At 44.2% G+C, this 27082-nt stretch overlaps 1 protein-coding gene across 1 annotated transcript in view; it reads right to left on the reverse strand.

Moving 5' to 3' along the window:
- Positions 1-3179: 3179 nt before the first annotated feature.
- HPCAL1 (hippocalcin like 1) overlaps positions 3180-27082 on the reverse strand; it is a 160874-nt gene continuing 136971 nt past the window's right edge. Inside the window, exons 4-6 of the mRNA XM_038750172.1 lie at positions 14214-14615; positions 10901-11006; positions 3180-4290 (exon numbers count right to left, since the gene is read on the reverse strand). Of these exons, the coding sequence (XP_038606100.1) occupies positions 4193-4290; positions 10901-11006; positions 14214-14591 (582 nt within the window). The 5' untranslated portion in view covers positions 14592-14615 and the 3' untranslated portion in view covers positions 3180-4192. The remainder of the gene's footprint in view (positions 4291-10900; positions 11007-14213; positions 14616-27082) is intronic.

Genomic DNA, 27082 nt, shown 5'->3' on the forward strand with positions numbered 1-27082 from the left:
CTGTTCTAAGCGCTGGGGGGGATACAAGGTGGTCAAGTTGTCCCATGGTGGGGGCTCACAGTCTTAATCCCCATTTTACAGATGAGGTCACTGAGGCTCAGAGAAGTTAAATGACTTGCCCAAGGTCACACAGCAGACATGTGGCGGAGCCGGGATTTGAACCCATGACCTCTGACTCCAAAGCCCGGGCTCTTTCCACTGAGCCAAAGGCTCACTGAGTGTCAGCCTTGACACCCCGGAATGGGCAGTTCCTAGGCCCAGCACCTCCAGGAGCAAGGTTTGGCTACTCACACGGGGCATGGTGGGGGACAGCATGAACCGGCAGCATGATGAGCCCATTTCTCATCCGTCAAAACTATACTGCTCTGCACACAGTGAGTGCTCAATAAATACCAATGATTGACTGATTAATCCTGTGATCCAGGTTTCATGTAGGGGAAGTCAGAAGCCAGGTTTTCTCCTCACTGCTTCAGAAAGCAAAGATTCTGTGGCAAATCGGGTTTCAAAAGAGGTGAACAGAGAGCATATAGCAAGGGTTCTTGATAGGTCATAAGGCCGTTTGCTATTTATACGCATTGGGCTAACTTGAAATAACCAAAGCCATTTTATCTTACAGTGGGGAAAGGTAGGGAAAGAAAAAGGGACAGCTGGTGATTTGTATGTCTTAAAATGGCTGCACACAAGGGCCCACAGCGCCGATTAATTGCCCCAGGAAGACCAATGCTACATCCCGAGCACATAAATGAAGAGAAATGTCTAAGCCAACCTCTCCTGAGAGATATCTGAAGATAACACAAAACTTGTGTGGCCATAATAGTCTGTTCTGGGTTGCATCTGAGCCTGATTTATACCTCCCTTGTGTCACAGAGGGATCATGCGGTCTGAATACTGCATTCATACCAGGAAGGACCATGGGGGGATTGGGATAGAATTACCTATGCTTCTCCAGACAAGTCCAAGTGTGGGCCAATCTCTCCAGGAACTATGAAGAGCTCTTACGTCCCCTCTCCACACACACCCCAAAAAGGCTGGGAGAATGGCCATTCAGTGTTGGGGCCAAAAATGGGGGCTGGGATTCATTCATTTGTTCATCAATTCATTCGCATTTACTGAGCACTTACTGCATGCAAAGCACTGTACTAAGTGCTTGGGAGAGTACAGTATAAGAAAAAATGGACACCGTCACTGCCCAGAACAAGATTTAAGAGCTAAACTTCTGGTCTTCACACCCAACTCCTTCCCATCCTCCAAGAGGTCTTCCCAGATGAAGCCCTGTTTCCCCTGGCTCCCTTTCCCTTCTGCGTCGTCTTTGCTCTTGGATCATGTTCTGTCTCCCCCTTCTAGACTGTGAGCCCACTGTTGGGTAGGGACCGTCTCTATATGTTGCCAACTTGTACTTCCCAAGTGCTTAGTACAGTGCTCTGCACACAGTAAGTGCTCAATAAATACGATTGATTGATTGATCTGTGACTTTGGGTATTTGATATTCGCTCCACCCTTAACCACACAACATTCATGTACATAGCTTTAAATTATATATCATAACTTATGTATATTAATGTCTATCTCCCCCTCTAGACTGCAACCTCATTAAGGGCAGGGAATGTGTCTGCTAATTCTGTTTTATTGCACTCTCCCGAGTGCTTAATACAGTACTCTGCCCATAGTATGTGGTCAATAAAAACCCCCGATTGATTGATTCCCCGATCCCTGCAAGAGGCCTCAAACGTCACTAAGGACATTTTAGGGTGGAAGAGGGAGTTGGAATTATTTTGGCTAAAATTAGAGTTTGTTTGTTGGAGGGATGGTAGTGTCAAGGAATACTTTTAGTCACTCACCTGGTTGGTGGTTGTCACGTATTGTTGATTGGTCAGGTGTCAAGGGGTTCCGGGCTCCTCTGCCAGAGCACACACCAAACGCTGTCCAACTTCTTCTCATCCCCCTCAGATCGTGCGGCCCAAAGTGCGATGTAATGCTGTAGTACCGGGTCCAGGTCTGAGAAGAGCTAGAAAATTATTCCATGGTTCTGTTCAAGGCTAGGCTTCTCAGTACACACAAACAGTATCAGGTTTTCCATATTCCAGCGGGAAGTAGCACAGCCTAGTGGATAAAGTACCAGCCTGGAAGCCAGACGACCTGGGTTCTGATCCCGGCTCCACTACTTGCCTGCTGTGTGACCCTCGGCAAGGCACTAAACTTTTCTGCGCCTCAGTTTCCTCAACTGCAAAAAGTGGATTTTAAAAAAATGGTATTTAAGCGCTCACTATGTGCCAGGCACTGCACTAAGCGCTGAGGTAGACACAATTCAATACCTTTTCTCCCTCCTATTTGACCATGAGCCCCATGCGGGACAGGGACTGTATCCTTGCCTGATAATCATGTATCTATGCCAGTGCTTAGAACAGTGCTTGACACGTAGTAAGTGCTGAACAAGTACCATAAAAACAAACCGCCCCCCCAAAGTGCAGTTGGTGATCCACCATTCTTCTCTGAAACATGCACAGAGCTGATCCGGCCCCATCCTGCATCTGAAAAGCTGACTCCTTCCTCCCTATCTCAGCAACTCTTCCCCCTGAATAAAAACTGAAATTTTTAAGAAAGGTTCTCAGTAGCGGGTTCCCTGAGGTAGATTTATCTCCTTCAGGGAACCACTATCTCCAAACCAATTTCCCAGAGCCTCCAGGCCCTGGAAACATCTCTGCCCCACACCAATACTGTTCTAATGTATTCCCAATAGTTCATTCAGGCTATTTATGAATTGATTCAGACTAGACTGTATTACAGGGGATTTGTCTTTTGGTAGCAGACACACATACTAACCCACCCTGTTATTTTGGCATCCTTATCCTCCGTGATCCAGTTAATGCTAAGTATAAATCTTCTAGAAGCAAGTCCTTTATCAGGACACAGACTGACAGGGACCAAAAGAAAATCTCCCTGCTTATCCTCAAAAACTTGCCATAAATATTTTACTCCTATTCAAAATGAAAGCTAACCTTTTGTACTGGTACACTTTTTGAGGGCAGGGAACATGTCCACCAACTCTGTTGCACTGTACTCTCCCAAGTGTTTAGTACCGAGTGCTCTTGCACATATAGTAAGCACTCAATAAATACCACTGATTGAAGACATTAACTTGTTTGCTTGTTTGGTGCAGTGATTAAAACTGGAGAGCGATACCGACAAGAAAAGGAGTCTTTTATTTCAATTAATGTGGCTTGGCATTAGGCAGATATTAAATAACACTGAAATGCACAAGATTTATCAAACATATTGACAGCAAATATAGGAGATGGAGCAAAATTTCTAACAGCACGAGTCCATTGAATATACCCCACTGGAGCGCTATGGGCAAGTTCAGAATTCAGATTTTCCTTTCTATTTCATAATCTGAATACAGTCGACGCTGAAACAATGGTAAAACTGAACTTTGAACAAATATTGGCATTCTGTGATTAAATAGTGAAATACCCACATTTAGCGGTTAATCATGCATTTCCTTTTTAAAACAGCAAATTTTGAATGCATAAATACCACAGTCAGGATTTGATTAATCACAGGCTTCTAGAGGAAATATAGGCTACCAGATGCATTAAATATATAACCTACATATTAAATTTTACTTCACCATATATAATTTATATATTAAAAGAAAGCAAGGAACATTATGACAGAAGTGCAAGCAACCGTCCTCAAGAGATAGGACCATGCACAGGAAAGGGAGTTTCTTCTTTACTGCTTTTAGCTCCACTCAGTCCTCAGATTTCAAACTTGGTCATTTCTGAAGCAAAATAAATTAGCTAAGACTTGCTAGATCCTAAAGTTCTATCTAGTATCTTCTGGGGGCTGAGTGTCATCATATATACCAACTGAGTGATGGGAGATCTGACCAAAGCACCTTAAACACTGTTACCTGTACATAAACATACCTTTAAGTGACATTTGGGCTGCATAAGGGACTCAAGATGACAGAAAAAAACAACAAAAAACAAAACAAACTGCATAAGGAACGTTGCCCTGGTGGGAATGAGACGAGCAAGGGTGCTTTCACACAAATACACTGAGCCACCACCAGGCAGTGAAATCTTATCCAGTAAGAGTAGAGCAACGATGGAGAAGGCATCCATTTTGCAAGCAAAGCTTGAATGACAAGCCAGTGTGTTTTTCTGCAATTGTCCATGTTCAAGCTGAATTAGAACTGACTTGCGCTGCTCGGATCACACTGTAACAATCGGACAATAGAGGGATCGCTCTTGGCACCTTTAATAAATTCTTCGAGGGATAGTTTGCCTGCAGAGGGAAAAACAAAAACACTAAAACTTAATCAAATGGTCAACTTCCTAAAATCAGAGCTGGGGATGGTGGTGAGGGGAAGGAAGCTTCCACCTCTTATGAAGTTTTTTTTTTATTTCACAAATTCTGATTTTTGTGGTCAGCACAGCTCTTTCCATGCACTTATTTCAGCTATATCTGTATTTATATTACATATAATATATATGTATTATATATATATATATATATATACTTCTAAGTCTAAATTTAAAATTTTTTTCATAGCAAAGTAATGGACAAGTAATGGACAAGTAATGGACAATGGACTTAATTCAGCTATATCTGTATTTATATTACACATAATATATATGTATATATTTTATATAATATATATGTATATACATATATACTTTTAAGTCCAAATTTAAAATTTTTTTCATAGCAAAGTAATGGGCAAGTCATGAATTAATGCACGATGTTAACGGATTAAAGTCAATAAACATTTTAGTAAAACAACATAGTTTTAATAACCAAGCCCTTCACAAACGGGTTCAACCACTCACATCAAAATTAACTTACGACCCCATCTGTTAGAGATTGCTTCAGCAACCTACCAACTAGAATTCAAGTAGAAAAGTTTGGGATTCGTTTAAAAGGTAGGACCCTCAAAGGGACATAACGTGCAACACAGAATCACCAGTGACTTAAAACACTGTAAATGGAGTTATGGGCTATGGACTTCTGCATAGGCTGGCAGGTTTGTCCATACAACCTTTGGGATGGATGGGTATCAATCAAGCAGTCGATCATATCTATTGGGCGCTTACTGTATGCACAGCAGGCCTTCCCAGACTAAGCCCCCCTTTTCCTCTGCTCCCCCTCCCCATCACCCCGACTCCCTCCCTTTGCTCTACCCCCTTCCCCACCCCACAGCACTTGTGTATGTATGTACATATTTATAATTCTATTTGTTTTTATTAATGGTGTATATATCTATAATTCTTTTTATTTATAATAATGCTACTGATGCCTGTTTACTTGTTTTGATGTCTGTCTCCCCCCTTCTAGACTGTGAGCCCATTGTGGGCAAGGATTGTCTCTACTGCTGAATTGGATATCCCAAGCACTTAGTACAGTGCTCTGTACACAGTAAGTGCTCAATAAATACGGTTGAATGAATTAATGACTAAGCACTTGGGAGAGTACAATATAACCATCTAACGTACATTCATATCGTATTTATTGAGCGCTTACTGTATGCAAAGCACTGTACTACAGAGTTGATAGATGATAGACACATTCCCTGTTCACAACAAGCAGCTATCCATCCTTAATGGTCGGCCCTGGGTACCAACTTCCCTCAGCAACTCTTTTCCAGTGCTCCAACCGCACAGTCACAATGATGCTTCTCTCTAGCCTGTCGTACTTCATTCATTCAATCCTAGAGAGGATTCTGCATAGATGGCTACAACCCTTCAACGGTGAAATTCTGCTGGTAAGAGTTTTCCATTCTGCTCTTTTATGACTCATTATGAGTAATGGCCAAGTTCGCTGAATGTTTTATCAGTTCTAGTTTTTCAATATCTTTGAGGAATAGATGCAAATATTCCCTGCTTTTTCAGAAGGATGAATGAATATTTTCTAACCTTATTAACTTGGTGTCAACTTAAAATTTAGATATTAGGAAAGAAATTAGCCAAAGCTGTTAGGCTGCTTCTATATTTTAAATTTATCCTTGAATGTGAAGGTAATGTGCATGCTTGAAATGTGGCAGAGGTCAATATTTTGAATCTAACATACTTACATGAAGGAGGAAGTCGGACCAGAAAAATAAGAAGGCAATTGGCTCAGTTCACTGACAGCAGGATTTTGCTTAGAATATAGTTTTGTTTGGTTTGATTTTAATGCGATTAAAAGTAACAGTTAAATATTATGCTCATTTCTTTTCCTCCCTATCTCCCAATTTAACTGACAGAAAGGTGACCCACTGTTAGGAGGTATGTTTTTGGTTCTGTTAATTAAGGAACTGAGATTATAGTTTAGGATTGTATCTTTGAGAATATCTGAGTAGAGAATTTGAAGTATTTCCCCACACTTATTAAAAACCTGTTCACAGCTGGAATTTATTAAAGTAGTTTAAGGATTATATTTCAGAGATTCAGAGATATTCCTTTTCTGTGATCTAATCGCAAGATCACAGGTCTGAGAGTCAGAGGACCTGGGTTCTAATGTCACGTCTGCCATTTGCCTGCTGTGTGACCTCGGGCAAGTCACAACTCCCCTGTGCCTCAGTTTCCTCATATATGTTCTCTCCTCCCATTAGACTCTGAGCTCCAGGAGGTTCAGGGATCACGTTTAACATGATTATCTTGTACCTAGCCCAGTGCTTAGTACAGAGTATGGCACATTCTAAGTGTTTAACAAATGCCACAATTTATTATAGAGAGTTTATGAATTCTTTGCTGCTTTCTCTTCTCCTAATTTACCAATCAATTCCTTATCCTGGGGAGAAAGGAAAGTTAATTTAAACCAGTATTTTCTCCTTTAGGTTATGAAGCAACAGTCTAGGAAGCCCACAGTCTGCTAGCTATCCAAAGACAGCAGTGACATGGTGCTCGCACCCCACCCCTCACATCCAAGCCGTCACCAAAACCTGCCGGTCTCACCTCCGCAACATTGTCAAGATCCGCCCTTTCCTCTCCATCCAAACCGCTACCCTGCTCATTGAAGCTCTCATCCTATCCCGTCTGGACTACTGCATCAGCCTTCTCTCTGATCTCCCATCCTCGTGTCTCTCCCCACTTCAATCCATACTTCATACTGCTGCCCGGATTGTCTTTGTCCAGAAACACTCTGGGCATATCACTCCCCTCTTCAAAAATCTCCAGTGGCTACCAATCAATCTGTGCATCAGGCAGAAACTCCTCACCCTCGGCTTCAAGGCTGTCCATCACCTCGCTCCCTCCTACCTCACCTCCCTTGTCTCCTTCTACAGCCCAGCCCACACCCTCTGCTCCTCTGCCGCTAATCTCCTCACCATGCCTCGTTCTCGCCTGTCCTGCTGTCGACCCCTGGCCCACATCATCCCCCTGGCCTGGAATGCTCTCCCTCTGCCCATCCGCCAAGCTAGCTCTCTTCCTCCCTTCAAGGCTCTACTGAGAGCTCACCTCCTCCAGGAGGCCTTCCCAGACTGAGCCCACTCCTTCCTCTCCCCCTCTGCATCTCCCCCATCTTACCTCCTTCCCTTCCCCACAGCACCTGTATATATGTATATATGTTTGTACATATTTATTACTCTATTTATTTATTTATTTATTTTACTTGTACATATCTACTCTATTTTATTTTGGTAATATGTTTGGTTTTGTTCTCTGTCTCCCCCTTCTAGACTGTGAGCCCACTGTTGGGTAGGGACTGTCTCTATATGTTGCCAACTTGTACTTCCCTAGCGCTTAGTACAGTGCTCTGCACACAGTAAGCGCTCAATAAATACAATTGATTGATTGATTGATCAACACCTAGAGCTTACCGTGTCCCTTCTTTCCCTTGCTCTCATAATGCTTGTGAAATATTTCTAGAGCGGGGACACTTGAAGAGTGCTTTCCAAGTGTGTCGACTAGCAACTTCAAACAGTCATCTCATGGGTTCCCCCAAGTGGCTAGGCGGGGGGCGGGGGGTTTCCGGCACAGAGGAGCTGGATGTTAAGAGCTGAAATTTTGATTTTAGCAGTCAATGAACACGTGTGAATTGTGGAAACTGTGGGTCACGTGAGCAGAAATTCCCTGCAAACCAAAACCAGAGTTCCTTCATAAGCAATGACCACCACTTCCATCCCACCAACTGGAGGCCAATTAGCAGTTAACACCCAGGCTAGAGCAGATAATAATAGTAATAATAATAATGGCATTTGTTAAGCACTTACTATGTGCAAAGCACTGTTCTAAGCACTGGGGGGGGGGGGTACAATGTGATCAAGTTGTCCCGAGTGGGGCTCACAGTCTTAATCCCCATTTTTACAGATGAGGTAGCAGGCTCAGAGAAGTTAAGTGACTTGCCCAAGGTCACACAGCAAACTTGTGGTGGAGCCGGGATTCGAACCCATGACCTCTGACTCCAAAACCCGGGCTCTTTCCATTGAGCCATGCTGCTTCTCTAATGGGAGCTTGTGATTGGCCTAGGTAACCCAGGGTGTTTTGTCAGTGGTTTGGCAATAAGAAGATTGTTTCTTTTCTTAGAGTGGATTCTGTAGCAAAATAGTTCACATATTTTAAGTTCAGAACTGAACCCGTTTGACAAATAGAAATTAAAACAGAAGCCTGTGTTGTTCTGCCATCCTGAAAATTTGATTTCTGTTGGCACTTGTTCAAATTTGGGTACTCCTCAATGAAAAAGGCTGCCACTACTGAAAGATTGATTTTCTTATACTTTACTAAAACATTCATCAGAACACAAGCAGGGACCCACTAGATGAGTTTGTACAGTTCAGATTTTGCCTGAAAACTGGCCCGGCTGCTTCTCAGCACGTGGCAGGTCGCTACACTAACAACCAGGACTGACAGCGAGGCCGGTGCCCCTGGTCAAAGGAAGGAATCCCCAGCCGAGGGTAATTCCTCTGTGCATCCGGGCCTGTGGTGTCAGTATTTCAGTATCCGCTCTCTTTAGGTTAAGGTTTTCCCTGCAATGGCAGAGGAAGAAGTACCACCTAGGAGTCTCTGGTCTTTGTGGGACAGCCCCGCTGTTCAATGCTGCCTATCAGACTCCCCCCAACGTCACCATCCCTAATGGGCCCACAATTTATCGCGTTTCTTTCTTTTGCAGACAATGGGAACCTGTTCAAATTTTTACAGGAACTCAAAACACAGAGAGTGTTACCTCAGCGGGGGAAAAAAAATCTGCTGGTTTTGGCTTGGGGAATGGCTCCTGGTGGTGCCGCCACATGGTTGCAACTCCGAAATTCTGGAGGAACAGCATAGTCGAGGGGCTAGAGCGCCAGGCCTGAGAGTCAGAAGGACCTGGGTTCTAATCCCAGCTCCGACACTTTTCTGCCATATGACTTTGGGAAAGTCACTTCAGTTCTCTGGGCCTCAGTTACCCCATCTGTAAATTGGTGATTAAGATTGTGAGTGCCATGTGGGACAGGAACTGTGTCCAACCTGATTATCTTGTATATAGGTTTAGAACACTGCCTAGCACATAGCAGACGCTTAACAAATACCACCACAAAAAAATTCCCTCTCCACGCAAGGCCCTGCTCCACCTTGTTGCTACCCGGGTGGGGCTCTGCTCCAGACCAGGCTGCTCCCCCAGGTTTGAGGACAACGGCAGGATGTTCCGGCACTCCGCAAAGACTCTGCTGGCCCGGGGAAGGCCAAGCAGAACTCCTTGTTGCTTCCAGAGTATCAGAGGTGGGTTTAGAGAGCACGCCTCTTTAAGAGCAACTCATCCACTGACTTGCGTGGTTTTGGCACATTCTCTCTAGGATCCATCTTTTGGAAGATGCACTGCTTTCCCCTCTTTCAGGATGGGGAAGGAAACAGCGGGAGGGAGAAACCATCTAAGAAGCCAGCTCTGTTACTGGGTTTCAGTGTCGTAATTCGATCCCGCTACAACACTGCTCTCAAATAAAGTACGGGGTCATTATAGGAGACCCACAAGTAATAACCTCTATAGAACAGTAGGGAAGATAAAACAATCCTTTCTTTTGTGATGAAAATGCTGATTTTTGAACACCGGGGAGCCCGAGAAGGGACCTGTTTCAATCAACTAGTTCTGCTACCAAGTTGGCTACCACCCCTGCTGTTTCTCCGGGAGACACACTCTTTTGGGCTCCTAGGGAGGAAGTTCTCCATCCAAGAGGCCAAGCTGGTCAAAAGAACACAGTGTCCAAATCAACAAGCAACCAGGGAAGCTGAATGTGTAGATAAATATGATAAGGATGATAGTAAGCCTTGAGGGAGGCTTTCACTGTAACTACTGGGTTAAAGGTTTAGACAGACACTGAAAGCATACTTTTTTTAAAATAGTATTTGTTAAGTACTTACTTATGTGCCAAGCACCGTTCTAAGCCCTGAGGTAGATACATGTTAATCAGGCTGGATACAGTCCGTCTTGCTTGGAACTCACAGTTAATAATAATAATGATGATGGTGGTATTTGTTGAGCACTTACTATGTGCCAAGCACTGCTAGGGTAGATACAAGGTAGTCAGGTTGTCCTACGTGGGGCTCACAGTCTTAATCCCCATTTTAAAGATGAGGTAACTGAGGCCCAGAGCAGTTAAGTAGCCTGCCCAAGGTCACATAGCTGACAAGTGGTGGAGCCGGGATAAGAACCCACATCCTCTGACTCCCAAGCCCTTGCTCTTTCCACTAAGCCATGCTGCTTCTCAAGCAGGTGGAAGAACACTCATCAAGCCCAGGCTGACTTGGGGCCCAGATCTGATCTCCTCATCATCTCTTTTTCTACTCCTGCTGACCACACAGCAACGCTCACTCCCGAGGGGGTTAACAGGACTACTTGGGACTTTTTATCATCATATCTAGGGAAGGGGAAGGAGAGGGTAAATGGGAGAAACCTGCTCCTCCTCAAAGGAATATCTTCTATTTTGCAGAGGGTTTACATATCTTACCGTCATTGTTCGTGTCCATCTGCCTGAAAATTTTATCTGTTCGCTTCTCAGGGGTGGACTCATCTTCGGGCATTTTCATTACTGAGGACACCATCTTGTAGATTGCCTGGAGGGAAGGTTGGGAACACTGATTTACAATGTGATCAGCACCTGTGGGAGTTGAGGAAGGAAGGAGAGGCAGCCCTTTCCATTTGTCTGCCCATCTGCCTTGGGCAATCTTTTTTTCTCCTCCCTCAAGTTCAGAAAATATTAGTTAACTCCCCTGATTCCAATCAATCAATCACTCACTCAATGACACTTGTCAAGTGCCTACTATGTGCTGAATAACCATGCGTAAAGCACTAAGTGCTGATCGATAAAATTGAAAAGGAGTGGGGGGACTCCCCCATCAGACAATAAGCTCTTTGAAGGCAGAGATCTTGTTGACCAACCTCACTGTACTGTATTCTCCCTAACACTTAGTACAGTGCTAGTGCTCTATACAGAGGAAGCGCTCAGTGCATACTATTGATTGACTGTACTCTCTCAGGTGCTTAGTATAGTTCTCTGCACACAATAGGTGGTGCTTAATCAATAAAACTGATTGATTGATTGACCAAGGTGGGAAAGCTCTGCTCTATTTTCTGCCAGGCCCAGCAGTTGGCAAAGCCCTCTGAGCCAGATGATTTTTATTATTATTATTTGTTAAGCACTGTTCTAAGTAATGGAGTAGATACAAATTCATCAGGTCACACACAGACCCTGTTCTGCATGAGGCTCACAGTTTAAGTAGGAGGGAGAATGGATACTGAATTCTCATTTTACAGTTGAAGGAACTGAGGCATGGATTGACTTGCCCATAGTCACACAGCAAAGAAGTGGTGGAACTGAGATTAGAACCCAGGTCCTCTGACTCCCGGGACCACGCTCTTTCCACTAGGGAACACCCCTTCTCTGATGAAGTCAGACTGCCCTATAATGAATCATCTTCATTTCTGCCCCTGCTGAATCAGTCAATCAATGTAATTTACTGCGAGCTTATCATCTGCAGAGCTCTGTACTAAGTTCTTGGGAGAGCACAATACAACAGAGTTGGCAGACAGGCTCCTTGCCCACAATGAGTTTGCAGTCTTGGGGTGGGGACAGACAGTAATATAAATAAATTACAGATGTGTACATAAGTGCTGTGGGGCTGAGGTTGGGGTGAATACCAAGGGCCTAAAGGGTACAAATTCAAGTGCACAAATGACAAGGAAGGGAGGAGGAGTTTGGGAAAAGAGGGCTTAATTGGGGAAGGCCTCTTGGAGAAGATGTTATCTTAAGAGATGTGATCTTAATCAGGCTTTGAGGGCTAGGAGAGGGGTGGTTTGGTATATACGGAGGGGAAGGACTTCCTGGCCATAAGGAGGACATGGAAAAGGGCTCAGCAGTGAGACAGACGCGATAGGGGCACAGTGAGTAAGTTGGTGCAGGAGGAGTAAAGTGTGTGAGCTGGGCTGTAGTAGATCAGTGGAGTAAGGTAGGAGGGGGTAAGCTGATTGAGTGCTTCAAAGCCGATGGTAAGGAGTTTCTATTTGATGTGGAAGGTGGATGGGCACCCACTGAAGATTCTTGAGGAGTGGAGAGACGTGGACTGAGCAGTTTTGTGGAAAAATGATCAGGGCAGCAGAGTGAAATATGGACTGGAGTGGGGTAAGACAGGAGGCAGGGAGGTCAGTGAGGAGGCAGATACAGTAGTTTCAGCAAGAGAGGATAAGTGGTTGGATCAGAGTAGTAGCAGTTTGGATGGAAAGGAAAGGGCAGATTATAGTGATGTTGTGAAGGTAGAACCAATGGGATTTGGTGGCAGATTGAATATGTAGATTGCATGAGAGTCATGAGTCAAGGATAACGTCAAGGTTACAGGCTTGTGAGGTTGGTACGATAGTGGTATTACTTACAGTGATTGGAAAGGCAGAGGAAGGACAGCGTTTGGGTGGGAAGATAAGGAGTTTAATTTTGAACATGTTTCGCTTGAGGTGTCCGTGGGGCATCCAGGTAGAAATGTCCTGAAGACAGAAGGAAATGCAAGACTGCAGGGGAGAGAGGTCAGGGCCGGAGTGGTAAATTTGGGAATCACCTCAGTAAAGACGGTAGGTGAAGCTATGGGAGCAAATGAATTCTCCAAAGAAGTGGGTGTTGATGGAGAATAGGAGACCCAGAACTGAGCTTTGAGGGACCCCTCCCACCCCCATTCAGAGGGTGGGAGGCAGAAAAGGAGCTTTGCAAAATAGACTGAGAAAGAGTGGCCACCGAATTAGAAGGAGAACTAGAAGAAAGGACAGTGTCAGCGAAGGCAAGGTTGGATGATGTTCCAAGGCGAAGGGGGTGGTCTACAGTGTCGAAGGAGGACCAGGGTGGAGTAGAGGCAATTTTGGCAAGAAGAAGGCCATTGGTGACCTTAGAGAGGGCTGAGGGCTCTACGTGGAGTAGAGGGAGTGCAGACCAGATTGGAGGGGATCAAGGACAGAACTGGAGACGGAGTTTAAACAGGAAAGATTTGAGGATGGCAACTAAGACACATAGCTAATTCTCTTCTTTACCAATTTGTTCTTTCCAGGTAAATCTCCTGCTAGCGGAAGATCAATCTGCAGGTTTGCAATCGTTTAATTTTGGTTCTGGATTTTGGGGGTGGGGAGGTGGTGTTGGTGACTGCGTAGGACACCATTCATTCATTCAATCGTACTTATTGAGCGCTTACTGTGTGCAGGGCACCGTACTAAGCCCTTGTATCCAAGGGACACAAAAATCACTGTGATGGAACCTTTACCGTGTTGAATTCCCTAGTCTGGGAGGTCGCCTACAGCCCCTTCCATCCACATACCTTGGATCCACAAACCCTCGTCTCCTTTCCCCATTCCCCAGGACAGTTTTAGCTGAGTCAATCCGAGTGGTGAAAACTATGAGCTGTGATATGAGGAGAGAGTTATACGGGTGCGGGAGGCAACCCCACTGTGATCTTGGATCCTGGAGGGGGATGGCCAGACTGCCTCATCGATCCCCCTTTGGATAACCCAATTCAAACCGATGACGAATGCTTGCTTTTAAAGTCTTCTGGCCGCCTTTCACAACCGATTCTAGAGTTTAAATTTACAGATTAGGAAAAGAATGATCGGGATGCAGCCAAGAGGATGCTGCCAGAAGCCCTGGGTCTCGCCAGCTGCTATGATGAACTGGCGGTAGAACACACCTGGTTCCAATTCTCTCGGGAGGGAATCTGAACCACAGGAACTACTGGATTTAAAGGTCTCACAGGCACAGCAACATCCACAAAAACAAACACAAACATTTTTACCTGTACAATTTCGAGCATTTCCCCACGACTTATGTAACCATTTCCATCAAGGTCGTACATACTGAATGCCCACTTCAGCTTCTGCTCCAGCTTTCCCCGAGAGGTGACGCTCAGGGCAATGATAAACTCCCTAAAGTCAATCGTCCCGTCGCCGTTCGTGTCAAACGTACGGAAGACGTGCTCAGCAAACTTGGAGGCGTCGCCATAAGGGAAAAAGTTGGCATAGATCTTCTTGAATTCATCAACAGTCAAATGGCCAGTGGGGCAATCCTTTAGGAACCCCTTGTACCACTCTTGGAGCTCGTGGTCTGTGAATTCGGTGTTCTCCCGGAGATCCTGGAGCACCTCGGGGCGGAGCTTACTGTTCTGCTTCCCCATTCTGTTCGAGGTAACCCTCAAAACCTGGAAAACAAGAGGTCACAGCGGGTCAGGGTTCATTACTGATCCCCTCCAGCACCTGATCATATCACATTTTTACTGGGGAAGGCACATTCTATGGATACACTACCAGAACGATTGCAATGGGGTATTCTGGGAGAGATGTGTCCATGGCATCGCTATGGGTTGGATACGACTCGACAGCATAAGATGAGACAAGACTGGGGAAGGCTGTGGGAGTCCCCTAGCTGGGTCGTGGGAGACTCCCCTCAAATCCAAGTGTGTACTTTAATCCCCTTACAACTTGAAGGGCGTGTTACTCCACAGATGAATTTAAGAAAAATGTAGACAAATTTATTATTATCATCATATATGTTGCCAACTTGTACTTCCCAAGCGCTTAGTACAGTGCTCTGCACACAGTAAGCGCTCAATATGATTGATTGATCAGGGTATTTAAGCGCTTACTAAGTATCTAGCACTGTTCTAAAGCACCAGGGTACATAAGTTGATCAGGAGGCACACAATCAATACATCACACCTATCGAGCACTTCCTGCGTCCAGAGCACTGTACTAAGCACTTGGGAGAGTACAATATAACAGAATTGGTAGATACATTCCCTGCCTACAATGAGCTTACCGTCTAGAGGGAGAGACAGACATTAATAGAAATCAATAAATTATGGAAATGTACATAAGTGCTGTGGGGCTGAGTGGGGTGGTGAATAAAGGGAACAAATCAGGGTGACGCTGAAGGGAATGGGAGAAAAGGAAATGGGAAGGCCTCTTGAAAGAGATGCACCTTCAATAAGGCTTTGAAGGAGGAGAGAGTAATTTTCTGACAGCTATGAAAAAGGAGAGCATTCCAAGCCAGAAGCAGAATGTGGGAGAAAGGTCAGCGGCGCGATAAACAGGACTGAGGTACAGTGAGGAGGAGTGAAGTGTGCGGGCTGGGTTGTAGTATAAGAGTAGCGAGGTGAGGTAGGAGGGGGCAAGGTGATTGAGTGTTTAATGCCAACAGTAAGGAGTTTCTTTTTTATGTGGAGGTGAATTGGCAATCACCGGGGTTCTTGAGGAGTGAGGGACCATGAACTGAATGCTTCTGAAGAAAAATGATCAGGGCAGCAGAGTGAAGTGTGGACTGGAGTGGGGAGGGACAGCAGGCTGCGAACCTGGGTACAGTGCCTCCAGAGCTTAGTACAGTGCCTGGCACAAAGTAAGCACTTAACAAATATCATAATAATTACATGAGCAAGGAGGTCGATTCAGTAGTCTAGAGGAAAGGGTGGATTTTAGCGACATTGTGAAAGTCACGGATAACGCCAAGGTTAAGGGCTTGTGATACAGGAAGGATGGTGGTGCTGTTTACAGTGATGGGAAAATCAGGGGAAGGACAGGGTTTGGGTGGGAAGATCTGGAGTTCCGTTTTGGACACGTTAAGTCTGAGGTGACAGCAGGACATCCAAGTAGAGATGTCTTGTAGGCAGGAGGAAATGAGAGACTGCAGAGAGGCAGATCAAGGCTGGAGATGGAGATCTGAGAATCATCTGCATACAGTTGGTAGTTGAAGCCATGGGAGTGAATGAGTTCTCCAAGGGAGTGGGTTGTAGATGGAGAATAGAAGGGGACCCAGAAATGAACCTTGAAGGACACCCACAGTTAGGGGCTGGTAGGTGGAGGAGGACCCCACGAAGAGTGAGGCTGAGTGGCCAGAAGGATAGGAAGAGAACCAGGACAGAGGACGGAATCAGTGAAGCCGAGGTTGAATAATGTTTCCAAGAGAAGGGGGGTGGTCAACAGTGTTGTAGAGATTACCTGTCCCCCAGGGGATTAAAGACCAAGTAGGAAGGAGAATAGGTACTACATCCCCATTTTATAGATCAGGAAACTGAGGCACAGAGAAGTTAAGCAACTTGGCCAAGGTCACACAGCAGGCAACCGGCACAATCAGGATTAGAACCCAGGTCCTCTGATTCCCAAGCCCATGCTATTTCCACGAGGCCGCACTACTCCTCAAAATTAGCCACTGTGACTGTCCTTCATGGCTCACACCTTCTGTAAACCTTCCTTTTATTTGGATTCGTGGCACTATCATGTTAGTTTTCATTGGGCCAACATATGTGGGTGAATTCAAAGATGGCAGTGCTCAGAACCAGATATCCCACTATCTTGCTGAGCGACACCACCGTGGAATTCATAACACAAGCAAGAGCACACTTGCATAGAGGAGCAGTGGAATTAAAGACAGTGGCATGGGGAAAGCTTCTTGCAAATTGCAAAACTTCTGAAGTGCACTAGTTTGCCAGGACATACTACCTTGGAAGCAGTGGATTAGGCAATCTCAAAGTATTCTCTCCAGTGATATGAGGTGTTCCAGCTTGTTTTAAACTTTGTCTTCTATTAGCAGAGCTTAAAAACGCTGGTTCTGATGAGCTTGGTTAGCCGACACCCTATTCTAAGGGCAGGTGCAGTGTGAGAAGTGGGTCCCCCTTTCCAGTTTGGGGTTCTGTAAAGACCAAAGAAGTAGCAGGGGTCAGAGGCTCTGAGAGACGAGGGCTGAGTAGGAGGTGGGAGAAGGGATAGTTGGTGTAAAGCTGGTTCAAGGGAGCTCAAGGTGGCAAGGCATGACAGCTGGTGAAATGTCTAATTATTAATAAAAACAATAATTATGGTACTTGCTAAGTGCTTACTATGAGCCAAACACCCTTCTAAGTGCTGGGGTAGATACAAATTAATCAGTTTGGACATGGTCCTTGTCCCACATGGGGCTCAGTCTCCATCTCTATCACTCTATTTATTTTACTTGTACATATTTACTATTCTATTTATTTTGTGAATGATGTGCATTAGCTTTAATTATATTTGTTCATTCAATCATATTTACTGAGTGCTTACTGTGTGCAGAACACTGTACTAAGCACTTGGGAAGTACAAGTTGGCAACATATAGAGACAGTCCCTACCCAACAGCGGGCTCACAGTCTAGAAGGGGGGAGACAGACAACAAAACATATTAACAAAATAAAATAAATAGAATAGTAAATATGTACAAGTAAAATAGAGTAATAAATATGTACAAACATATATACAGGTGCTGTGGGGAGGGGAAGGAGGGGGAGAGGAAGGAGGGGGCTCAGTAGACTTGACACCTGTCTACATGTTCTGTTTTGTTGTCTGTCTCCCCCTTCTAGACTGTGAGCCCGTTGTTGGGTAGGGACCGTCTCTATATGTTGCCAACTTGTACTTCCCAAGCGCTTAGTACAGTGCTCTGCACACAGTAAGCATTCAATAAATACGATTGAATGAATGAATGAATGAATCTCCATTTTACTGAGGCCCAGAGAAATGAAGTGACCTGCCCAAGGTGACACAGCAGACAAGTGGCGGAGTCAGAATTAGAACCATGACCTTCTCACTCCCAGGCCCATGAAGCTTCTCTATAATGTCCAACCGCTGGATTCTGCCAGCTCTCTCCCCACTCGCCCCGAATGAAGTCTCTCCCTTGCTCTCTTACTACTCACTGCAGGAAATCCCGGCAGGCTCTCTCTGTGGCTCTCAGAAACATTTTGGGAGGGAAGTGGTAGGCCAGAAAATCCTGACTCAGTCATAGGAATTTCTGATAATCACTCAGCATTTTTGCTGCAGGTGCAGAACACTAAATCTCTCGATAATACTGGAACATGGCTCAGTACATAAGAATCAATCAATCAATCAATCGTATTTATTGAGCGCTTACTGTGTGCAGGGCACTGTACTAAGCGCTTGGGAAGTACAAGTCGGCAACATATAGAGACAGTCCCTGCCCAACAGTGGGCTCACAGTCTAAAAGGGGCAGACAGAGAACAAAACCAAACATACTAACAAAATAAAATAAATAGAATAGATATGTACAAGTAAAATAGAGTAATAAATATGTACAAACATATATACATATATACAGGTGCTGTGGGGAAGGGAAGGAGGTAAGATGCGGGGATGGAGAGGGGGGCGAGGGGGAGAGGAAGGAAGGGGCTCAGTCTGGGAAGGCCTCCTGGAGGAGGTGAGCTCTCAGTAGGGCCTTACTTATAGAAAATACTATATGATAGGCCATCACCACTGCAGGCCTAGGAGCAAACACAATTAACAATGAAAAAACTCAGAACCTCTGCAATTGGCTCTAGCTTCGTCCCTTTGGCTTTGGGGTTGGTCTGCGGGCCGGATATATTTCCCTTTCACCCCAGCTTGCTAGTTCAATCCCTTTGGTCAGTTTCTACTCCTGGGCTGTAGAAAAAAGAGGAGGCAGGCAATAATTAGTCCCCTCTTAAATCTTCCTGAAAGGGATGTTCTGAACACCAAAATCCCAGTACTACCTGGATTTCAGGATTCTTAAGACTCTGACTAAATGCAAATGTCAAAATAATCTATGGGGAGAATGGGCAAGGCAGATGACATTGGGAAGGGAAAAAGCCAATCTTTCATTATCAATCTATCAAATAGCCGTTTGAACATTTGAAAGTAACTTTCCCTTTAATTCATCCTCCCAAATAACACTGAACGTTCTTGGGTCATCCTTCTCTGCTCTTCTCCACCTCCGCTCCCTTGTCTGGCTCTGTCCAGGTTACAGTTTAGGCAGAGACAGAAGTCTGTTGGACTTGTGCGGTGGAGGAGAGTAAGAAGCAGGGTGGTCTACTGGAAAGAGGACCTGGTTCTAATCCTGTGCTGCCACCAGGCTGCTGTGTGACCTAAAGCAAGTCACTGAACTTCTCTGTGCCTCAGTTTCTTCATCTGTAAAATGAGGATTCAACATCTGTTCTCCCTCCCACTTAGTCTGTGAGTGCCACATGGGTTAGGGGCTGGGTCCCAATTTCTATTTATTGTTATTATTACTACTGCACTTGTTAAGCATTTATCATTTTTATGGTATTTGTTAAGCACTTATTAGGCATCAAGCATTGTTCCCAGTGCTGCATGTATTGTAGTATATGAAGCAGTGTGCCTTAGTAAATAGAGCTTGGGCCTAGGAGTCAGAAGGACCTGGGTTCTAATTCTGGCTCCACCACATGTCTACTGTGTGACCCTGGGCAAGGCACTTCACTTCTCTGGGCCTCAGTTACCTCATGTGTAAAATGGGGACTAAGAGTGGGAGCCTCACGTGGGGCAGGGACTGTGTCCAACAGGATCAACTTGCATTTACCCCAGCACTTAGAACAGTGTGTGGCACATATTAAGCACTTAACAAGAATTATTATTCACTTATTCAATCGTATTTATTGAGCGCTTCCTGTGTGCAGAGCACTGTACTAAGCGCTTGGGAAGTACAAGTTGGCAAAATAATAATCTTAATTATTATTACTATTTATTAATAATTATCAATAATAAATCAATATTATTACTATTTTTATTATTATTAACAGTGCTGGCACATAGTAAGCACTTCAACATCATCATCATCATTATTATTATTATATTAGGAATGGTCCTCCTGTTCAGCAGGGTGGAAACAGCAGCCAGGGGATTCCTGCAGCAAGGAGGGTGGGGCTGGCTGTTTCCCAGGCATTTGCCTCATGGCTGCTGACTGTCTTCTTCCTCTAGCCCAGTAGCCAGCCTTAAAACAGTCCTACTCTGGCTCCAATTAACCATCTAACCACCATCCTGGATTTTTGCTGTGGACTTTCCTTCAGTAGTTGACATAATAGTTTTCAAAAGTGAATTAATATCTACTCCTCAGGACCATTTCCCATGATGGGCTACCTACTGCAATTTTTATGAGGGCCATTATGGGAATCCATGCATGCCAAATAAACCAGGCAGGTCTGCATTCACTCCCAATCACTCAGGGAGGAAAGCTGGCTGGCAATGAACGAAAGGCCCAAATGAAATATTAAATAATGAGGATCTCATTTTCCATTTCTCCCGGGGTTTTTGTTGGACCTGAGCCAGAAAAGCCTCTTGAAGATAGGACATGTAGGACCATCCTTACACTGCCACTCTGCCATTAAACAAACACAAGAATGAGAAAGATCCTTGGCTTGCCGGAAAATGCGGGAAACGCGAGACATACGAGGAGGTGGAGGAAATACTTCGGCCCAAAGGGATAAGGCCAAGCTCACACTTTGTTCAAGAAATTACCACCATAATGTGGCCATTAGAAATAAATCCACAAATCTCCATTTATTGGAATGAATTCCATTCATCTCTAAGGAAGATGAGGGCAAGCAGGGTGAGGGGAAGAGGGAGGGGAAAATGATCATTCTACCAAGAACAAAGTCCATCTCATAATTTGCTTCAAAAGCATTCTATTTAATTCAAGTAGATTATCTGCTCTTGGCAAGTCATGGGTCTCTGGAAACATCAAAGGCAGCATTAGAACCGTGGAAATAAACCCAGGGGAAAAAGGCAAGATATCACCATATCTTTTACCTCACTTTCTCAGATACTCTCGATGGTTCGTGTGCCAAACAGCAGTACAAATGTGCTGTCGGATAAACTTGTTAAGAAAAAACTTATTTTAATGTCACTTGAAAATAAGGCCTAATAGAATAGCTCCTCTCAGCTGTTAGACAAGATTCCATCATCTCAGAGGCTGAATTTTTTGAGACTAAAGTGCCCAAACATCCCATTAATCACAACCTAAAGGTCCCGGTGCCGTTGCTGGCATCCAATTGACATTTTACTCCATGGCTCTGAAATGCTTTCATCAAATCAGGTTTCCGCAGCGGGGCTAGCTGGGCTAGACACAGGAAACACTTTGGGGGAGAGTGATGGGGAAAAAAAAACTCAGAGAGAAAAGCTTTGCCTGAGACCTGCGATTAGTCATTGCTTTTAATTCCACTGAAAGGAGTCATCGGAGGCACTGGAAAAACAGCCTGCACCAGTTTATGACTGCAGGTGGAAACTGGAAAGAAAGCCCCATGGGGATGAACGGACTTGAAACAAATACTGTTGTTTTCTAGTGACCAATAGGCCAAGTTCCTTCTCGTGGTGACTGCCAAGCAATTTTCTGCCTCTGCCCAGATTTGATCACTCATCACTGGGAGATGAACGGCTAAATGCATTTTAACAGCAAATCCGGCCCATTTACTTCCTCTCTTCAACACAAACCACCGGTCTGTAGAGCCCATGGGTTCCGCTTGGCTAAAGACCAACAACTAATGCCACTGACAACTGATTGAAATTTAGGGTTATCATATAACCCAAGAGCACCCCAGAACAGGGACACCACGCAGAGGCCTAGACACTCAGAATTGGATCAATAAATGTTCCTTGATGATGATGAGGAGGAGGAGAATGGTGGTTTGGATGATGATGATGGAAATAATGATGTTAAAGATGATGGTGATTGTGATGTTCCTTAGCTCTATGGGCCAAGTGACAAGATTTTCTCCAAGTGGGACACTTTAGCTTACTCCTGAGGGTTCAGATTCCAATGAACTGAACATGGTATGGAGTCGGGGGGGACGGACACAGGTGAGGGAGGTAGAGAGACACTCACATAAGAAAAAAGAGTACACTTTCTGAACTCCACTTTCCTTCTAAGTTTCTAAAATATAGTGAAACCTCAAACTCACTGTCCTCTTCCGCTAAAGAATCAGCTTCTTCCTGGGGTCCGGACAATAATAATAATTGTGGTACTTCCTAAGCATGTGTTACATGCCAAGTGCTATTGAGTGCTGGGGTCGATACAAGATAATCAGGTCAGACACAGTTCCTGTCCCACATGGGGCTCACAGTCTAAGAAGGAAAGAGAGCGAGTTTGGAATCCCCATTTTAAAGTTGGGGAAACTGGGGCACAGAAAAATAACATACCCACAGTCAAACTCTAGGCAAGTGGCAGAGCTGGGATTAGAACTCGGGTCCTCTGACTATGAGGCCCATGCACTTTCTACTAGGCCACATGTCTTCTTTGGCTCTTCCCTCGCTCTTCCCAACTAAGCTTTCACCAAGCAGATATGGTGCACTTTATCAGGATTTCCTGTGCACTCAAGTCCCATCTCCATCCCCCCCATTCCTTTCTCTGTTACATGTGACACCACTGATAAGGACACTCTCCCACTTGCAGATATTTGCCAGGCACTGGAATCCCTCTGTGGGATAGCACAGAATTCTGGAATACAAACTCTCTGGGGATTCATTCAATCGTATTTACTGAGCATTAACTGTGTGCAAAGCACTGTACTAAACGCTTGGGAAGTACAAGTAGGCAACATATAGAGAAGGTCCCTACCCAACAACGGGCTCACAGTCTAGGATAATAATAATAATAATAATGGCATTTGTTAAGTGCTTACTATGTGCAGAGCACTGTTCTAAGCGCTGGATAAGGCACACCGAAGTACCTTAGAACTGTCTCCAGTAAAATTCCATCTCCTGGGACTTTTACAGCTCCTATCTAAGTTCTCTGTAGCTTTCCCATCCCAGTAGGCCCTCTTTCCCATTCTGCAGCCAGCAGGTGAGTGAGTGAACTATCAACCTTAGGGCACATCCAGGTCTTCCCTATGACATTAGAGGCTTTCCCAAATTGGCGGCTATTCCCTCTAACTCTGAAGTGAGGGACTCTTGTAGCCAAGAGGGAAAAAATTCCCAAATGGAACCTTTTCAGGATAGTGGGGCTAGCAGTACTGTCCTGCTAAAATTAGACTGTTCACGTGACCAGTGAGCTAGTATGTGCACAGCCAATTCTCTGACCTCACAAACCATAGTATTTATTGACCCTCTATAGTATGCAGGACTGTACAAGGCATTTGGTGAACATACCAAAGACATATAACCGGCCCTCAGAGGGTTTACAGGCTAATAAACCATAGTTATGAGTGAGAACTGATAGAACAGTCACCAGGGAATTAATAAATATATAGATAAACCTGAGTGTGTAAGAAGGCACAACTGGAAAAGTTGGAGAGCATCCATCAGGTATTGCCTCTTGGAAGAGGTGGCTTTATAGGAGAGCTTTAAAGGAGAGGGAGGGCTGGGCTCAGTGAAGCTGAGGGGAAGGGCATTCTGGGCATGTGAAATGTTGGAACATTGGATCAGAGGAGGGAGAATTGAGGGCAAGGCACAATCCAGAAAGAGAAGCAATATGGCCTAATGGAAAGAGCACAGGCCTGAGAGTTAGAAGACCTGGGTTCTAATCCTGGCTTCACCCCTTGTCTGGTGTGTAACCTTGGGCAAGTCAATTAATCAATCAATCAATCAATCGTATTTACTGAGCGCTTACTGCGTGCAGAGCACTGTACTAAGCACTTAGGAAGTACAAGTTGGCAACATATAGAGACAGTCCCTACCCAACAGTGGGCTCACAGTCTAAAAGGGGGAGACAGAGAACAAAACCAAACATACTAACAAAATAAAATAAATAGAATAGATATGTACAAGTAAAATAAATAAATGAATTTATTTATAAATTTATTTATAAATTTATAAATTAATTGCTCTGTGCCTCAGTTTCCTCATCTGTAAAATGGGGATTAAATCCCACTCCCTCCTATTTAGAATGTAAATCCCAAGAGGGGCAGGGACTGTGTCCAACCTAACTTTTTTGTATTTAACCCAGCACTTAGTAGAGTGCTTGGTTCTTAACAAGTACTGTTCTTCCTTTTCCTATTCTTATTATGTTAGTGAGAGAGGAGCATGGAGTTGGAGCTGGGTTGTAGTGTGAGAAGAGAGTTGAAAGGTAAGAGGAAGTCAAAGGATGGAAAACCTTGAAGCAGATGGTCAGGAGTTTCTACTTTATACATTTGAGGAGAGAAGTAATAGGCTCTGATAAATTTTTTAAAGGATTAAACAGTACCTCTGGGTCAGAGTCTCTCACTATCATATTTATTGAGTGCTTACTCTTCCTCTATTAGCCTGAACCAAGGAAGCCAAACACAGACACAAATTTTGGTAGCAACACAAAGCTAAAAACTGTGACAGAATTCTGTTGCCTATGCAGCACATCGACCAAAGATGCAATGACAGACAAGGAATTAGGAAGCGGAATAAAGAAGCCCGGCACATCCTTTGAGAGACTGTCAAACAGAGTGTGGTGATGGCATGGTATCTACAAATAGTGTCGTCCCATCTTCTATACGATTGTGAGACCTCGACCAAAGAACAGCTGCCACAGTTGTTCCATTAGTGCCATTTACAAGCCAGGATCGACAGCGAAATGGCAGGATAAGATCACGGGCAATGAAATTCTGGAATGTAGTTAGTCCTCGCACATTAAATAAATACCACTGATTGATTACAGCTAAAACTCACGTTATCTTGTCTACTCTGGGTGGGACAGGTGAGGAGAATGAGTGACAGTGGGATACCCAAACAGCTACTGAATGGAGAGCTGAAATTGGGAAAGCAAAAGCAAGGAGGGCAGAGGAAGTGTTTTACAGACACGGTAAAACAAAGCCTCCCACAAAGCTGCATCCCAGCTGAAAACTGGGAGTCAATTGCTGAGGGCAGACCAGCATGATATACTGCCACAGGGAAGAGAGAGGCTCTCTTCGAGCAAAGGCTTTGTAAGGAGCAAGAGACAAGAAGGCAGAAGAGAAAACAGCGTCAGGCACTACAAACACCAAATATGACAACAGAATGCTCAATGTGGTTGGGGGCATGGGCCTCGCCCCTTTCAACCACACATGTTCTCATAGGTGAATTTCACCATCAGTGAGGTTTTTTTCTAATACAATGGATAAATACACCCCCACACATGCCCCTCCCGCCCCCTACAATCATGACTATCATCCATTGTCTACAGCCCTAAACTGTAAGGGTATTTGGTATATTACTCAGAATATTCTAGTTGGAAGATCATAAAAACAATGATTTACTAATCTTAGATGTATGAAGAATCCTGAAACTTAGAAGCTGTATGGAAATTCCTGTTCAGGCTCCCTCATCCTTCACATTCTCTTAATGTTTGATTTTTTAAAATAAAGACAACGTGCCAAGCACTGTCATTTCAAAATCTCTATGCACTGGCAAATAAGGAGAACTTGCAAACTCCATTTCAGAATTCCAATTATGACAATTCATAGACAGTAAAAACAAAGAAAACAATTATAACCACCTAATTAAAGTGGCAGGAAGCTTTCAGAAAAAGGTCATCCTGCTAATTTCAAAATTAATGCAGCTGGTGGTCTAAATTCTACTCTACGTATTTGACTGTGGTAAAAATATTTGGAAATATAGATAAGCAAAGTTTTGAAGATCAAACTACTGTAGAAAGCTCCTATATTTTGACTGAATAACCAAAATTCTCACTGGAGCCCCAAGTTGCCAACAGACACGGAAAGTCCAGCAAGTTCACAGCTCTTTTTTTTAATGGTAATTGTTAAGCACTGTAATAATAATGATGATGATGATGGTATTTGTTAAGCACTTACTATGTGCCAGGCACTGTAATAATAATAATAACGATGGTATTAAGCACTTACTATGTGCCAGGCACTGTAATAATAATAATAATAATAATGATGGTATTTGTTAAGCACTTACTATGTGCCAGGCACTGTAATAATAATAATGGTATTTGTTAAGCGCTTACTATGTGCCAGACACTGTAATGATAATACTCTCTCCCTTTCCTCCCCCTTCCCATCCACCCGCCTACAGCACCTGTATATATCCTCCTTCCCCTCCCCACAGCACCTGTATATATGTATATATGTTTGTACAGATTTATTACTCTTTTATTTGTACGTTTATTCTAATTATTCTATTTTGTTAATATGTTTTGTTTTGTTGTCTGTCTCCCCCTTCTAGACTGTGAGCCCACTGTTGGGTAGGGACCGTCTCTATATGTTGCCAATTTGTACTTCCCAAGAGCTTAGTACAGTGCCCTGCACACAGTAAGCGCTCAATAGATACGAATGAATGAATGAATGTCCAGGCACTGTACTAAGCGCTGGGGTAGATACAAGATAATAGGGTTGGACAAAACCCCTGGCCCACAAGGGGCTCACAGTCTTAATCCCCATTTTTACAGATAAGATAACTGAGGCCCAGAGAAGTGAAGTGACTTGCCCAAGGTCACTCAGCAGACGAGTGGCATAACCGGGATTAGAACCCAGGTCCTTCTAACTCCCAGAACCGCCTCTATTCACCAGGCCTGGCTGCTTCTCTTCACATCTTCAGAGCCCAAAGGAAACCCTACCTCCTCCAGGAGGCTTTCCCTGATTATTTTTTTCTTCTCTGAAGATCACATTCTCCTTTCTCCCCCGGCACTTTTACACTCATGCCTCACATTCTCTTGTTCATATTGAACACTCCTTCCTATTTGTAAATTTGTAAATTCTTTTCTGTCTGCTTCCCCCAGATAGATAAGATAGTAAGCTCTTCTGGGACAGGGATCATGACTTCGTGTTCTATTTTTTTGTGTGTGTGGCATTTACTAAGGGCTTGTCTTGTCTTATGCTGTCGAGCCGTTTCCAATCTATAGTGTCTCCATGGACACATCTCTCCCAGAATGTCCCACTCTCCATCTGCAATCGTTCTGGTAGTGTATCCATAGAGTTTTCTTGGTAAAAATACGG

The sequence above is a fragment of the Tachyglossus aculeatus genome, chromosome 1 (assembly GCF_015852505.1).
Source record: "Tachyglossus aculeatus isolate mTacAcu1 chromosome 1, mTacAcu1.pri, whole genome shotgun sequence".
NCBI lineage: Eukaryota > Metazoa > Chordata > Mammalia > Monotremata > Tachyglossidae > Tachyglossus > Tachyglossus aculeatus.